The sequence below is a fragment of the Protopterus annectens genome, chromosome 14.part0 (genome assembly GCF_019279795.1).
Source record: "Protopterus annectens isolate FY-2018-M chromosome 14.part0, PAN1.0, whole genome shotgun sequence".
In the NCBI taxonomy this organism is placed as follows: Eukaryota; Metazoa; Chordata; order Ceratodontiformes; family Protopteridae; genus Protopterus; species Protopterus annectens.
Window position 1 is genome coordinate 1,026,114,306 of NC_056748.1, and position 18,577 is coordinate 1,026,132,882.

Consider the following 18,577-nt stretch of genomic DNA (forward strand, 5'->3'; position numbering starts at 1 on the left):
GCAAACACCTTAACCATTATGCCAGCGATGTCACAGAGTCATACTTCCTGTTCAGAAAATGCATGTTGATACAAAATATATTGTTCCATTAGCTTTTTAAGTAAATTAGAGAAATATTTAACAAAGACCCAAAATCAGGAAAAATGTTGCCTTCCACAACACACGTCTCAATATTTTTGCTTTTGATCTGATCCATCAGCAAAGAAGTTGAGTCTTACATTGGCCACAGCTATCTGGTTAATCACTGCAAGCATTTAAATTAAATACAAAAAAAAAAAAAAAAAAACCTTACATAATGCTATCCTATCCAAACGAAATTTAGCTTCTATCTTCACACTGCACCAAAGCACCACTCACTTTATATTTGAACATTGCTGGCTTTTTGTCCTGTCCCATCCATAAAGCAGAAACTGAATAACTTTCAAATGTAACATGACTTGGGTGGTCAAGTCAACACCAGAAGCCCCCCCTCAGGTGCCAGTACTCCTCAGGTGCATTTTTTTCAGTGGAGTGCCTTGTGACATTTATACATTTTTTTTTTTTAGAGCAAAGAAATGCCATTCATCATTGCTTTAAAAATAAATATGGGAAAGCATCCCTAGAAAAACATTGCCCTTTTACAGCTCTTCTTCTTTCGGCTTTTCCCGGTTAGGGGTCGCCACACCGGATCACCTGTCCGCTCATGATTGGCAGTGGAATTTTACGGTGTCGAGTTGCCAGCCCAACCTTCCACAGAAGGCACATACATGCACACACTCACGCCTAGGGCCAATTTAGTGTGTCCAATCCACCTACAGCATGTCTTTGGGATGTGGACGGAAACCCGATTCTTTAGAAGTTTGTTCTGCTGTTAGTGATGGTGATAGCATGGCTGTCAGCATCAAAGCTATGTGATCTAAAGTCTCTGGAAATGCTTGTGCAACATAAGAGACCACGTTTCCACTTGCATTTTCTCTAGAAATTTCTTTTTAAACATCCAGATACCACCTTTTTAGGAAGCAAAAATTATGGTATTATAAGCTTAATTACTTTGACATATGTAATCAGGCTGACTTAAAAACACATTTTCACTGCCAGACCCAGAACCCTAGGTAGTTATGGTTTTAATACTTTTTTTTATTACTTGCCTTTCATTAATCTGATGTACATGATAAATGCATATGCCAAATCTTTTTTCCTCAGTTTTCTGTTTTAACAGTACATCATAATTGTTACAGTTTTATGTAGGTACAACGTTAAGTTCTTATGAGGAATATGACAATTTCAGTTCATCTTACTTATTTTATTAAGGATAAAGGTGTCCTTATTATGGGTTTTCTTCAGCCTTTTACCTGTCATTGTGCTTATTCGCATATACACTGAGAATTTATGTTATAGATCAAATGTTTTATACTTTAAAAGATTTCAGAGCAACATTATGTGAATATTGTATACCTTTAAGTCTCTTACCAGACTTCATCCAAGAATTTATTCATTATCCCTGGATAATGCCCAAAGGAAGGGATCTCTGTAAAAGGGAATTTGGTTTTAAAAAGTTTTAAGCTTCAGCCTAAGAGTGAATGTTACTTTCATACCACTGTTTAGCCCAAGATAGATTATATCTGTAGTACACTGATAACTACTTTGAGAAATCAGTCGTGTCTGGTTTTAATTTAATCGTATACTGCATATTTTAAATAGCATTTTTCTGTATATTACGTTTGTGGCAGATGTACACAGGTGTATTATTTAGACTACCCTTTGCCTCTCCAAAATGTTTATATTAAGAAATAGTTTGCTTTTTTTTTCTTTGCCCTTCTAAGCAACCAGTAATGTTTGGTTTTGTTCTGTTCATATAGCAAGTATCTGGGTGATCAGTGCCAGCATTGTAAAAAAAAAAAAAAGAAAAAAAAAACCTCATGCTATTCCCCGCTACATAAACTTCAGATTATCTGTTCACAGCACAGTCACACCAAGCATCATTCACTTTGTATCTGAACATTGCAGAATTTCTGTTCTGTTCCACGCGCAGAGCAGAAACTTTGCAACATTCAACTCTACCACAACACGAGTGGTCAAGGTCGCCTGTGCTTGCAGTTGATGTATGCCACTGCAGTCTTTTTTGCATGCCTGCAGCAGAAGTATGGCGCTGAATCTAATTCTGCTAATTATAATGAATTATAGACATTGAGTGTGAATATTATCATTGCAATAAAGGCCATAGTAAATGCCCACATCCTTCCATGGGGTAAACTTGAGGTTAAACAGAAGTGCAGTTGGACATAAAGACCATTCCATGACTTCTTCAGAGGCTAATTTGTTATTTTTCCCCTCATATTCATTATGAAGGAATATTAGTTTCATAGGTATATACTAGGCTAACTACCACTGAGGCCTTTATAACCCCAGCCATGCAACCCAAATGTATCGCACATGTTATTGTGCCTTAGAGGTTATTTAAGGGGTGTATGTTAGGGCATTCTTAATGGCTTCCTCTGTCCAGAGACTTGGGTGTCATACCAGGAATGAATTTCCAATTTACCATCTACTGCTCCAAGTTGTGCTTGAATACTGTTAGGGAACGTCTTGATTCCCATGGACAGAAAGCCTGTTTCAGAGAACAGATTCTCTGAGATAAATAGGACATGTTGGAGGGACAGATATGAAAGTCTCAGGCAAAGTATAAATCCTTAGATCTAGCAGTTCTGGTGCTATTCATTTTGTGGATATGCAAAAGGTCCATCAGAATGAATACAAGGATCCCTTGTATGCCAGGCATAAATCACCCATCAGCAGCCTGTAGGAAACAGAACATAGAGATAGGGCTTTGAGGCAATCCGCATAGGACTTTGTTTACACCCTAAATTATTTTTTGTGAGGAACCTCTGTGGATGTTCCAGTTGTTGTCTGTTCAGGTACACACATAAGGGGGCATCATTCTCAATGATGGGTCTGATGAAGGCTGAGTACAGTGACACGGTGACTTCCTTATTCCTATAATTATAGAACCATTTGCAATCAGTTTTGTATCTGCCTTATTCATGGCCAGTACTTGTATTTTTGTTAAGTTAGCTTTTAAGATTTGTAAATGTTTAAGAAAGCACTTATTATGAATTATATTATTTTGTTAACTAAGTAACAGTGAGGAATAAAGGTCTTGTCAGTGTTGATACTTAACATTTATGTATGCATCGCTGTATGGGTATTATGTACTTTACTTGCAGTCTTTTATAAGTCTTGCTCTTAATGGTGCTTTAGCATCAACTCCCACGGTAATACATAATTCCACATGCACATGATCACTGGAGACACTGAACATCAATACCAGTATTCCTTTTTATTGGCAGTACAATTAGTTATCTTCTGACCTTGGCTGCACTTGTGAATCTGCTATGTTTTGTATGGCATTTTTTTTTATTCTTAACAATGTAATCTATTTCCTTTCTTTTTTGTGCATCAGATCACAAGGCACCAGTACCAGAATGCACTTACAGCATCTCGCATGGACAGTTCTCCCCATTCACCAGATGCCGGACTCGTCACTAGCCAGTTGTCACCTGCAGAAGTGACTCAGAGAACTATGACAGGTAGTCCTGAGATGGAAACAATTGCCACCACCGCTCTTCGCAATGAGAAGAACCTCATTATCCGTGAGTCAGAGTCCTGCAAATTCACAGAGACCACTCTGTAACTCTGCTTGCTGTTCTGTTCGCATAAACATGCTTGGTATACAGATGTTCTGAATCTTGCATGGATGCTTTCAGGTTTCCAGTAAAGAAACACAGCTGCCTGCAGTCTCACATGGACATGGTCACACATGCACACTGCATGCCTGCATTTTTGCATGATACGTTCATCTGTCAGTACAGACCCATGACCCGTCTGCAGAGTCACATTGACCCTATGGAATCGTGCAGCCTTATGCAGAATGGCAGAGCTGTTCAACTTATTTTTAAAAATTATTTGAACACAAGACTGTTGACTGAAGAAAGCCATATCAGTAGAAATTTCTTAAAGAACATATATTTTTTTATTTAGTAGTTATTTTTGTATTTTATTTACTGTTTTATTTATGATTTATTTACTCTAAAGCACAATAAGTATAATTTTTTTAATTTGCAGTTGCTATTGCAAAGTATAGTTCTTCTGGCCTTGCCATACTGTTACTTAAATTGCTTGATTCAGCATATGGTTTTGCATGCAGTTGCATTTAAATTGCAGCTACAAAAAAATAACATTTTGGGAGGGGAAGAAAAAGCATGAAAACACCGAGTAGTATTACCTTAGTGACTAATTATTTGAGATGTTTATATCACAACTTGGCAGCTTTTTGACATTATACCTTGTAGAACATAAGGATACCAGACTTTTGGTGTAGGTTACTTGTGTTGTAGCTTTTGTATAGATTATTAAAGCCAGTCATGGAGATTCATAAATAATTCATCACATATCTTTGAAATGCTTACATGTATTTATTGCTGGAAAAAAGTAATCAGTGTCAGTTGCATAAAACTGCTTAAACAGTCGTAGATACATAGTTATAAATTTTACTACTTCAGGTTGTAAAAATACCAAATGTTAGAGAACTGAAAATCTATTGGTCCATGTATCACAGCTTAATCAACATTTATTCTTTAGTAGCAGAATTTTCCCATCATGCAACACTGTCCTTTTCCACAGTGATAATGAATGTTTATGATCATCTGCATTACAATTAAATTTTTGTCAAATATATCTCTATATGAAATACAGATATAGATAAGAGAGGGAGTGTCTGTGTGTATGTATGTATATATATATATATGTATGTGTGTGTATATACATATATATATATATGTATATATATATATATGTGTATATATATATATATATATATATATATATATATATATACACACACACACACACACACACACACACACACACACACACACACACACACGTGTGTCTCTAATGAATCAGGCAGTATCAACTAAACTATACCGAAGCCAGCAGTGTCAAACACCCAATATACCAAAACCTGCCCAGCCTTCGGGACACATGTTTGCAGTTTATCCTGGGTCTGGAGTGGTAGATCCTTTCAGGATTTGGTGTTTTTCGCTGCTTTAGGTGTTAGATATTGTCTGCATCAGAACAGTTTAGTCAACATTGCCTAATAAGATAGAAGTGTCGAACACCTGACTGACATCATGTGTGTGTGTGTGTCTGTTTTATATATATATATATATATATATATATATATATATATATATATATATATATATATATATATATATGTATGTATATGTATATATACACACATGCACACACACACATTATATATATATTAGAGAGAGGGGGAGCTAGATAGAGAGTGCATGTGTTCCATATAGTCAATCACACACAAATGTGTTTGAGAGAGGTGTTGTGGTATTAGTTTGGGGGAGGGGCCAGTCCCTAGTTATGAGAGTTTTTTTTTTTTTTTTTTTTTAGAATCAGTGGTGTATGTGTTTTACAGAACCTGTTGTATTGGTAGTTATCACTTCCAGTAGGTGTCATATATTGGTCTAACTGCACTAAAGTCCTTAATGTTTTGAACTACTTCATGTTATGTATCTTACTAAGGAGTCACTTCTGCAAGGGAGTGGCTTGTGCTGTTGTAAAAATGTGTAACATTTTAACCAGATTTCATTGTAGCAGCCTTAATAATTTAGATAGGAGAAAGGATGTACAAGAAATTAAGGGGTTATGAGAACTTTTGTGTATCTGTATGGTTAGAGAGACAAAACATTATCTCAATTCCCTCAAAGAAGCAATTAGTGACATCCAAGTTGAGTGCAGGTATCACCAAACATATGCAGTACACTAGAATGCTGTTGTCCTTTTAAAATGGTGTGATTTTTAAAAACATGGGAGATGAACTGTGCTAGATATATATCTTAAAGTCCCTAGAATTATGTGATCCAGCTCAGACAGAATATAGTCCTGGATCGTGTGGTACAGTAGAATTGTGCTAGATGCATCTGCAGGATAACACTGCTTCATGTGTTACATGCACACAAAAGTCCTGCATTGTCTCTCATCTACCTGTACAGTGGAATTATGGCTCATGTGCCTGTGCAGCAGAAGCATGGCACTGCATCATGGCTCATGTGTCTGTGCAGCAGAAGCATGGCACTGCATCATGGCTCATGTGCCTGTGCAGCGGAAGCATGGCACTGCATCACGGCTCATGTGTCTGTGCAGCAGAAGCATGGCACTGCATCACGGCTCATGTGCCTGTGCAGCAGAAGCATGGCACCGCATCATGGCTCATCTGCATGTACAGTGGAAGCATGGCACTGCATCATGGCTCATCTGCATGTACAGTGGAAGCATGGCACTGCATCATGGCTCATCTGCATGTACAGTGGAAGCATGGCACTGCATCATGGCTCATCTGCATGTACAGTGGAAGCATGGCACTGCATCATGGCTCTTCTGCATGTACAGTGGAAGCATGGCACTGCATCATGGCTCTTCTGCCTGTATAATGGAAGCATGGCACTGCATCATGGCTCTTCTGCCTGTATAATGGAAGCATGGCACTGCATCATGGCTCATCTGCCTGTGCAGCAGAATTGTTGTACTGCATAATGTACTGTTTTTGACATATTTCCTTCAAATGTAATTATTGTATGGTATTTTTCCATCTTTTTGTATGTACTTTAGCATCACTAATATCCACACTAGAAGATATCAGGAATATTAGGCTTTAACAGAACTGAATATTTCAGCCAAGACTGGTAAATGGAATCAAAGAAGCTGCTCTCAAAATTGTGCAGGTGTTGGGCCATTGGTGTATAACAATAAAGGCCCTGACTGCTACCCATGAAAAAGGGGTTCAATTAGCAGTTTGTCAGACTGATGGGAGTGGCAGGGAGTGATGTGGTGTTCCTATCCTTGGGGGGGGGGGGGACTTCCCCACATAAACCCTAGTTGAGGTCAGGAATGTGATATGGGGTGTGGTCCAAAGAGTGATTAGGGTAGAGACACATTGACTTGCTGCAGTTGTGGGACAATAGGGCACTGGGGTAAGGTGCAACAGGATGAAGCAAAGGGAACCAAAAAATTATGTGGGCGTTTATATTCTCTTCATGTCATGTCAACACGTGAACTTGTTCATCAGCACAGGTAAGCACTGTGTTGACTATAGCAATAGCTGGATACATCTGTGGATACCGTGTGCTGCCAAAAATTTCACAACAAAACATGTTACTGTAGCTCAAAACAGTATTGTTTCTTGCAGAGCTGAAGATGGCGAGAGTGCTTTCTGAACCACTCAGACCACAGTGCTTACAGTGTCGACCTGATCAGAAACACTAACCATCTGTTTAGGATCTTCATTATTACTGGGTATAGATTCATTTGGGAACTGCAGGCAAGTCTTGTTAAATAAAATGTTATTGTTGCACAAGCTGATGGAAATATTTTGGACTGTATATTGTAGGAATTTCTACAAGTCAAATATTCATCACTATTCATCCCATGGATCTTCAGTAAAATGTTTAAACATAAGCATATATAGATTTAAAAAAAAAACAGATAAATGAGTATGCTTAAAGAAACAGGGTATTTTAAAAGTGTTGTACTGATATTTAAGTAAAAGAAATTACCGAGCCACTTAAAAATTCAGTACTCTGAAGTTAGTGTACATTATCCTGCCAGGCAAACAGTAAACCCTCCTAAAGAGATGAAGTCTAAAGGACCTTCTAAAAAAAGAACAAGGGACGGTAGATGTTGCCCAATAGCTTTAGCTGTGTGATTGGAGCATCAAGCAGGGCATGGAGGGTGAAGTTAAGAATCTTACACACGCATCTGGCTACTAATACAGATATTGACATACAGGTACAACATGACTAATTCTACATGTACCAGTCAGCAACCTGGTGGTGTAGAATGGCCTAGTTATCACACAAAAGCCCCGGTAAAGAGGAATGCAGGAGTTGATATTTGACAATATTAGACCATTTGTCACCATCCCAGGGTCGGAAAATGGTATACAACATTTAAAATCTGGACAATATCCTTCTACTGGAAGTTGTTTAGATGACACCCAATAGATGGCCTCTAGTAGTCAGTCTGTTATCAGAAGCAATGCCCAGATCCTAAGCCCAAGATACAAATTCCAGTCAATGTGCTGCACAAATAAGTGGCAAGAACAGAGATAGATCAAATGGATGCCTCAGCTTTAGTAGAGTTGAGTTTCACTCAGTTGCACATTATCCTTTCAAGGATGGAATGAAACCAATCTTCCAGGCTGAAAAATCAGGCAGATTTTCTAAAGGAAGGGAGAGCTAAAGCTGGGTATCATTAACATGAAGTTAATAGGAATATCCTTCCTTCCAGTCAGCTCCTTTAGTGGCAACATGTATATCATGAACAACCTTGACGATTGGATGGGAGAAAGGAAATTCACCCCGGGGATCACGTCAGTCACCCTGCTAGACAGGGGTCCAGGGAAGTAAATAGTGTGGGAAGAAATAGCCAGGGAATTGTTATGGCTAGGCTTGTATATGCCCTAGGGCTGATAGCCTAGTACCAATCTATGAACGAAGTATCGAAAATCAAACCCTGGGATACTTCCTCAATGAAATTGGTAGAAGCTGGAGGACTTTACCCTTGAAACCAGATACTGAGTTTGGCTGACAAGTATGGCACAAATCACTCCAGGGCCATGCTAGACAGATGGTGGTCTTTCAGGTGTTCAGTTAGGATTGTATGATCCTTGCTGTTACATTCCATGGAGATATCACAAAGGACCAAAACTGAAATATTTTCTTTTATTTCTGGACATCAAGAGATTACTTCACTTAAATTATTATGGTACCCTTGGAGTATGTAGCTCTAAATCTGGACTTAGCATGGCCATACTATATTATGGAAATCTAATAAGAAAAATGTTTTACGTAGTCTACCTACTCAATAACCTTTAAAATAAAGATGTTTGAGAAAGAGTGAAAAATCCCAACAGATTCACACCCAAAGTTGTTTTTTAGGGTTGGGGTAAATCATGTCTCCATTTAATAGGATGGAAACAACCCAGCGTGGAAGAATGGTTGAACTGGACAGAGGATAACCAAGGCAAGTTTTAAGCAGCCTCATTCAGCCATAATCCAGTTTGCAGCTGGTCATGTATACAACTGACAATGTCCATGAGTTTCTTAATCAACATATTCAAACGCCACCCTGCAAAAGTCCAAGTTACCCATCATAGGCAGCCAGCAGTCCTTGATGAGTGCCTATCAGGGGGGAAAAGAACACCTAATCAAGGCAAAGGTGTCTTCAAAAATCATGCAGCTTCTTCACACTCATTAGAGAACAACTCCCTGGTCAGCAAAAAGGCAGAGTATCACAATCCTGGAAGAGTAAAACTACACAATCAACTGCAGCAGAGATCTCCTTGAACACAAAACTGGCACTTTCCTGGAAATCCTTGTCTGATATGAAGTATAATGTTCATCTTGAACAAGTTTATCCTCAAGAAGGAACTTTATAACCATCACCACTCCAGTCTTTTCCCTAGCCTGTGCATCAAGCAAAACTCAGAGTTAAGCCATGAATCGTGAAGGACCATATGCATAGGATACACATTCACTGAACTGATATGAAACAGAACCATGATATAGCATGATTATATGCTGAAATTAGATCAGAATCATCTGCACTCCATCTTCTCCAAAAGCTGGTCAAATATCCTGCAGAGAATACCAGAGCCTGCTGCCTTATTATCTGTACAGTTCACCAGTTTTGTAGCTGGAGACAGAGGAAAGGGAAACGTAGTCCCAAATATGAACCAGAAATTTGTCATATCTGGAAACAAGCTCCTCCACCACATTCCTGTTTACCACCAACTTTAAGAACAAGAAATGTCAAAATTAGTAGGTTGCAGTGGAAATGATTTAAGTGCAACTAAAGGTCTCCATTAATCTTAAAAGCTCCAAAGGCCACCAGGACTAACCACCTGGGAGGAAGTACAAACCATTTTGATGAGGAGATCCAAGAACTGTTGCAAAAAAAAAGTTCCAAATTTCTACCCTAAAAATAAAGTCAAAGTTCTTAGACTCTCCAAAATCAATCTCGGTCATCTTCAAACCTGATGAAAAACAAATAGCTCCACTATAACCTAATTAACCATAGCTGGGACTTTTAATCACCTGAAAATCTGGTATAATACAGAAACCTAAATAAGTTCCCATGTTCTCTTCCAGCCATATCTTGGCAGTATATACCTGGTCAATCCTTTAGAGTAAATCAGAATATACTTAGTTTATTCCTCAATGACATGGAATTATATAACAGACCCAGAACAATTTGGAGAGCAGGTTTACTCATCCAGAAATGTAAACCTGCACAAGATGAGGAAGACTCAAGTCATTACACTATTTCATCCTAGGTTGGCAGCAAGTAACCTCACTCTTCATGGGGCAGCCTCCATCACAGTAGTCCCCTGGCATATCACTTCTCAGTTTCATACATTTGAGACACTCTAAAAGGAAAAAAGGTGAAAAGAAGAGTGAAAGGCTAATAGAAAGTCTGTAGCATAGCAGAGCCTACTTGTCAATCCATCTGGTTTCCACAAGACATATAATAAATACAATGTGCAGTCAAAAAAGAATAAAACTACTGCTGAAAGTGAGAACAGTAACGAATAAGATGCATAAGTCAATGATAGTAGTTATGTCAATGACAAACACTCACTGGTGTTAAATTGCAAACACAACAGAGTAAAAAAAATAAAACTGAATGTCTGAAAATAAATTCACAGAACAGCATTGCATATAAAAACTCCATGAGATTGCGTACCGCAATAAAAACAGTTTATATTCTTCCTGAAAATAGCTTCCTATATCACAACAGTGAATTAATAAAGCTCCAGTCAAGTCTATGCTGTGACTCCCCTGCACTGGCCCGGTATTCAAGAAGCCTCAATCCTCACCACTGACAACAGTGAGGGATGTATGTACTGGGAGAATGACAAGTACACACACAGTAAAGTATAATTTCCCTTAAGAGCACACCAAGATCACAGGCGGTCTGGGGCTAGTTTCTCTCTCTTTCTCCATTTCTCCAATAAGACTCCCCATTGGCACAGCTGTAGGACTGAGATCTCAGCAGAGTTTCCAAGCTAAGACCTCCAGCACCCTCTCTGTCCAATCAGTGCTCTGTGTCCCTGCCCAGTAGCTGACACACAAAGATTTGATTGCTATACACACATACACCTGGGAAAACTTACTTTTGCCCAGACTATAAGGTAGTTATCACTGCCACTAGCCACCTCTTTATCAGCTACTTTAAGGCCCTTAGCAAAGGGTGTTCAATCTGGAGAGAGAGAGAAATGAGTAATGTTACTATAAATCCAAATGGTAGTTTTGACCAAGACTTGCAAGGCTATTCAGGAGTGGCCTGTACAGTGTCACCAGATACATATGCAAGTAATCTAAGAGCTTAAATATGTCTCACAAATATAGGTTTAAATACATTTAATAATAAATAATAAAAGAACAAGACAATACTCAAACACAGTTATTTCAGAGTTCAAAATCACAGGAAATATTTTAAAACATCATTGCAGCACAGTCTCAAATAAATATATAAAACATCTAAACTAATCTTTACTATAATCCTATCTATATCTAAAAGAGATACTATGCCCTAAGTCTTACTTACAAGCTAGTGCACATTCTGATGAGTGGGTGTTTCCAGGTCAAAGGCAAAGTACACACAGTCTCTCTCAGAGATCTCTTAAATTAATATCAAATATTACTGCAGGGTTAGCTTGGATGACATCAATTTTGTCACCTGACTTCAGTTCCCAGGCTAAAACAGAAACCAAGAATTTAACACCTCCGTGTTAAAACTACATATTTCTCAGATGTTTGCTCAGAACTGTCTCGCTGGTAGGAAGTCATAAAGCAATAAAACACTTTACATATTAAACTAATTATTTTTCTTTCCAGACAACAGAAAACCTTCTAGCTCTAGACAATGTGTCTGCTATTGAACTGAAACTGAGAGAGAACGTTTGTTTATGGTCTAGCTTTGCAATTTAATCTTCTATGTTCCAGCAGGGCATGCTATAGTTACATTCTTGAAGCTCATAACATACAGATCTGTATCACTCATACCAATATTCACATATAACAAAGAATTATTTGCAGAATTCCAGATAGCTGGGCTGGCAATATTTCTCTATATTACACATGCATTCAGTGATAACCAGCTTCACATTAAAACCACAGAAATCAGACTAGACAGATATGCAAATTAACCCCAGACAGCAGCTTCTCAGACCAGACAACAAAATTAATTCGTACACTGGTCGCCAGAGAACCAGTCAAATAAAACAACCTGGTTGTTTGGAGTTCCTCATTGCTCCAGCCTAGGTCCCATTTTAATTTTCAGTATTTATTATTGAAATAACCATCATCATCCTGATTACATCATTGTTCACAGAAAGGGTCCCTTCATCAAAATCAGCATAAACTTCACTTTAGACTTCTCTTATGTTAGTTGTTAACAAGCAACAGATTGATTCCAATTGCCTCAAATGCAGCCATACATCTCAACTGTCCAGATTTTTACAGATTGTCCAGATTTTTGCTTCATATTTTTGGTCTTTTCCTCATAAAATCTGTGGGTTTCTGGGTAATCATTGAGGACTGAAGTCATTAAATAATGACAAAGTTGAGCATCAAAAATGCATGCTAATGTACCATATTGTATTCTAGCCATTTTCCAAGTTTTTAATGCCATATTTAAAATCTGTCCCTAATTTTCAGGCTTTGTCTCCCTCCCCCATTTAGTTTTGGCTTTGTCAAGCTTTCTTGCTCAGAGTATGAGAGGTATGAAGATAATCTCCTTGGATTTTGGTACACAGCACAAACTCTCTTCTGCCCTCTTCCCCTGCAAACAGTAACATTTCTGCAGTAGAGTAGCACTTGGCCTTACTTCAGACCAGTCACTGTTGTTTAAACTCCACAGTTACTTAGCTGCTGTAGTTTCCACATAACCCAAAGCCATGGACTAAAGCCATGGACTCCCATCTTTTATGACCTAACCAAGCCAGACAGGCCCTTGCTAAACATGGTTTTATATGCACGTTAGAGTATGCTCACCCAATCATCTCCCTCCACTCTGTCTGCAATACAAGCAAAATTCTAACACCTAGAAATTTCATCTGTAGACTTAACCTCTTCCCACATCGAGAGCATCACCGTCTTACATTACAGAAACCCAACTGTTTCCCAGTTGCAGTACAATCCACCATGCTTTCCTTCATTATTTACATTGAAAATTCTGCATAAACTTCTGCCCATCCCCAAGAAATAAATTACAAATCAAATCCTTCCCATGTGCTCTCAGGAGTCAATAATTAACGTGATCAAACCCCCCTTTTGTTCTCGCATCTGGAAAAAGCTTCAGTAAAATTATCCCTGCTAACTGGAACCACCTTCCCACCAAACTTGTACTACAAAATATTCCCTTTTCAGGAAAACAAAATGTAGAATAACTTAAAAATTACAGTTGAACAATTTTCTAAGGAATACCTTCCGCCCCATCTCATTTATCTGTCAAGTGCTTTTTTGCCTCCTTTTCTATACCTAAATATTTAATACTTTCTCCCTTCCTAAAGGGAAATTCTCTTTTCATAAGTATGTAAATAGTGTGACTGCTCATTACAAAATATTAAAAATACTAGCTGTGCAAAATCTAATGAATCAGAAAAACAAGGGTTTACTTACTGTAGAACCACTTACTGTACTTAATTTCTGTATCTGAACTATTCATTTCCATAACTAAATGTCTCATCTCTGATGCATCTTAACTGTGCATTCACATCTGGGTTGTAGCTGAAAAGGATGTTCAAACAAGTCTACCCACCCTGTCAAAGTAAAATTAAAACATTCCTTTTGCATTAAAAATAGACAAACTCATAAAACTAGTTAGTAATCAATGGTCATTTAAAAAAAAAAGTGAGGATGAAGGTTGAAAATCAGAGCCTTAGCAGAAGATTCATAAGCAGTGATATACGAGGTTAAACCACCTTCAACAAGAATCAGTTTACAGTTAGTCAGTCCAAACAAGCAGCTGCAACATAACTTTGTAAAACTATTCAGCTCTACGATGGCAGCAGCTGCCATGTAAAGGTACAATTCCAGCAGTCATAGTTTCAGTACATCACAAGAGAACCCCAAGGTAATTGCTGCTTCTGTTGCAGAAATGCAAAACAGTTCTACAGAATGTTACTCATTAAACACTATGAAACAGTTCTTCCATTAAGCTGCATGTAAAGAGACCAACTTAAAAATCAACAAAATCCAAAGTCAGTCTCAGTTGAAATATTATCCAGTGCCTACCCACAGTTTACTAGGACCAGTTCACCATGTCTTTAAAATAGCCATTTGTGCTGAAAAACTGGCCAAAAACAATTTGTTAGTAGTTAATGTGATTTCTTCTAGCATTCACAAAATGGCACTGAAACGGCATAGCAAAATCAAAACTAAACATCAAAATCCAACTAACATCCAAAGGGAATTGGTTAAATGATTTTTAATACTACAGTATTCACTGATAAAACTGACTATCAGAATTTAGAGCATAAAAGTTTGCTGTATATATATATATATATATATATATATATATACATACACACACTTTAGAATATCATATGACCCTAAAGCTTTTCAGTTTCAAACAAAAGTAATCAAACTAGTGAGGAGTCAAGCAAAAAAGACATTAAAATGGTTCCTATATTATTTCCTAAACTCTAGAGAGTGTTTTTTAAGCCACAAAAGTATAAATTAGTTATATGTAATTTAACACTCCTGTGATGGATATGTGGTCATGTAAACCAGGAGAGTGAGTGAACCAGCATTTAATCTCAATTTCCAGAGGAGCTCTTTATATTCAATACTCAGCTCCACTGGTCCCCCCTTTTTTTTTTTTTTTATTGCATATCTTTCAGAACCAAGAATAAAATTTTTTATAATTCTTACAAGAAAAAGAATGCTTGTAGAGCGCATTATTTTCATTTTTCTTCATAATGTCGTATTTGAGCTTATACATATGTTTTCTTGAAGACCTCTCACTTTTCTCAACATAAAATTACTTGCAGGTCATGCACTTAATCAGATGAATCACTCTTACAGGCGTACAGTGTGTGTGTATTCAGTAGATCTAACGGTGAAGTTAATAATGCACGTCAGAAAATATCATTAAAAATGTAATTGCATTGCTTATAACACCACATTTGTGTATGCTTTTTGGTGTTCCTTGCTGCATCCATGTTGATGGTTTTACAGTGTTCAAATGTATCTTTAAGGTCCCTTTTGTAAACAAAACAAGGCTTGCCGGTGTCAATGTAATGGCAGCGACTGCAAAATCTGGAAGTGTGTGTATTTGTACTTTTAGGAGTAGTGGGGAAACTGTAGTAAGCACCTCCTCTCTATAAGACAGATTTCAAGTTGGCATTTTTACTTAATAAATTTGGGAGAACTGCCCACTATGTTAGCCAAATAATTACTACTCTGCATTACTTTCCAATTGTTTTTATTATTCTCTTAATGCCCTGCCTCCCATTGTCACCCCCTTAATCTGGTGATGAACTTGCCATTAAAGACAAAACAAAAAATGCTGGCTAATATAAAAAGTTATGTACTCACCATAACGTTCCATGTTTGTTGTCCATCTCACCTTCATTCTTTGCTGGTTGGGTTCGGAACCGATCTGTTTCGACTCAGCCTATACTAAAGCTCGAGAGCTTCCACTGGCTCAAGGCTATACCTTATCCCATCATGCTTAGGGAGATTACCCAAATCTTGTTTGCAGTTACTAAACAGAGTAACAGTATATATATATATATATATATATATATATATATATATATATATATATATATATATATCGTAGTACTCACATAAACATGTGCCACCTAGGACTAAAGAAGGGAATCGGAGAACATGAGTTCCAAATACAATCCTTCAGGAGTGAAGGATGGGGGAAGGAGGGTGGGATGCAAGAATGAAGGTGAGATGGACAACAAACATGGAACATTATGGTGAGTACATAACTTCTTTAGGTTATGTTGTCCTATCTCGCCTTCATTCTTTGCTGGTTGGGACAGCGTCCCCAGCACCTTCATTCTTGGGTGGCTCAAGGGAACAAACTCTTCAGAACAATGGATCTAAAAGAATCCCTGAAAGCACAAAGAGGTCAAATCTACTTTGTAATGAGTGATAAACGTAAGAGGTTTTACCGATGTGGCTGCAGCACAAATTGAATCCATAGGCAGCCTAGCCCGAAAGGTAGATGAGGTCACAATAGCTCCTGTTTATTTTCCCAGGCAGTCGTCTATTCTGAGAAGTATATGAATAGGTAATAGTATCAGTAAGCCTCTTTGACAGAGTGATTTTTGATATTGGGACGCCCTTCTTTTTATCTGAAAAGGATACGAACAGTTGATCAGATTTCCTGAATTCTTTTGTTCTGTCTAGGTAGAAACATAATTGCCTGTGTACATCCAATTGGTGTAATATATATTCTGCCTTGTTGCCATAGTTTGGAAGGAAAACAGGTAGATCAATAGACTGATTCAAGTTAGTCTGAGAACAAACTTTAAGGAGGAATGATGGATTAGTTCTAAGGGAAACTCTGTCTTTATGGAACACCAAGTATGGGGGACGTATAGACAATACTTGGATTTCTGATACCCACCTAGCTGACACGATGGCCACCAAAAATACTGTTGTCCATGTTAGAAACTTCAAATGACAAGATGAAGCCAGTTCATATGGTGGAAGGATTATAGTAGACAATTCCAAATTGAGGTCCCAAGGAGCTGGTGATTCTTTTACTGGGGGCCTTAACAAAAAGGTACCTCTCAAAAATGCCTTTCACAGTCTATAGGACATAATTCTGAATCCAATTTCTCCAACATGGTAGTTTGATATAGCAGCCAATTGAACTCATATGGTAGCTGCTGCTGCACCTTCATTGAAAAGTTTTGCTAAGTTACAGGGGCTGTGAAAGGATCAATGTGATTGTTGAGAGCCCAACAAGAAAACCTTTTCCATTTGCTAGCATAAAGCTTTCTAGTTGTCGTCTTATGGGATGAGATCAGAATATGTTTCACAGCGGGAGATGTATTTGGAAGTGTGTCTAGGAGTGGAAGTGGAGCAGCCAAGCTGTCAGGGTGAGGGTTTTGACCGAGGGATGGAGTGTCCTTGATGTATGAGTCAGGAGGTCTGGTACTGGGTCCAGAATTCATGCATCCTCTTGTAAATGAGGCCATAGGAAGGGGAATCAAATTTGACGAAGCCAGTATGGAGCAATGAGCATTAACCTGCTTCTCAATGTGCTGGCTTTCTGAAGGACTTTGGGGATCAAGGGAAATGGAGGAAAAGCATAAAGGAGACCCGGGGGTCAATTGTGTACAAGTGTGTCCCTTGATGACTCCCCCGTAGTGAGGATCAGGGCAAAGCAGCTGCTGCATTTGGCATTCATGGACGTGGCAAAAAGGTCACAGCAAGGCTGGCCCCACTTGCGAAAAATCTATTTCACAATTTCCTGTTTCAGGGACCACTCGTGAGGCATTAAAATAGCTCTGCTGAGTTTGTCTGCTATCACGTTGGATTTTCCTGGGATATGTGTTGCTATTAGAAAGCATTGGGAAGAAATTGCCCACTGCCATACTCTGACCATCTCAGCATAGGAGTAAGAGCTGGTTCCTCCTTGTTTGTTTATATACCACATGACTGACATATTGTCTGTCTGGATTGCAATTTTTCCTAGTGGAAGGGAGTTGTGGAATGCCTGCAATGCCACTCTCATCTCTAGGACATTGATATGCAAGTGGTTCTCGTATTCCTGACAAACTCCTTGGACAGTCTTCCCCAGATAATGCCCCCCCCCCACCCTATCTGGGAAGAGTCTGTGGTCACTGTAGCTATTGGTTGTGGGGGAATGAACAATGTGCCCAAAATCACCTGAGTAGAATGAAGCCGCATGTCCCTCTTGCAGGATTCAGTTATGATAATCTTGTGGGACATGGGTAACTTCTGCATGGACCATTGGGTGAAAAGTAACCATTGGAGAACTCTCACATGTAAGAGTGCGAAGTAACTACTGGAGAACTCTCACATGTAAGCTTGCGAAGTAACTACTGGAGAAATCTCACGTGTAAGCGTGCGAGAGGTACCAAGGTCATCACTGCCGCCATGGTACCCAAGATCTTTAGAATAAGTTTCGCTTGTACTTTCTTCTTTGTAAGGATGTTTTCTACTTGTTGGCATAGGGTTTGTATCCTGTCCGGAGGAAGTTTGGCTACCATTTCTCTAGTAAGTCTGCTCCTATAAATACAATATGTTGTGATGGCAACAAGGCAGACTTTTCAAAGTTTATTGTAATGCCTAATTGAGAGCAAAGGTGGATGGTGGTGTTTCTTGCTTTGGTTAGTAGATGCCTGGTGGTGGTGGTCAGGAGCCAGTTGTCCAAGTACAGAAACACCCAGAATCCTAGATGCCTCAAGTGGGCCGTGATTACTGCCATGCATTTGGTGAACACACTGGGGGTTGTAGTG

General features: G+C 38.5%; 1 protein-coding gene across 1 annotated transcript in view; it reads left to right on the top strand.

Moving 5' to 3' along the window:
* CNNM1 (cyclin and CBS domain divalent metal cation transport mediator 1) overlaps positions 1-18,577 on the top strand; it is a 580,179-nt gene that overhangs the window by 343,354 nt on the left and 218,248 nt on the right. Inside the window, exon 8 of the mRNA XM_044056831.1 lies at positions 3,440-3,629. Within this exon, the coding sequence (XP_043912766.1) occupies positions 3,440-3,629 (190 nt within the window). The remainder of the gene's footprint in view (positions 1-3,439; positions 3,630-18,577) is intronic.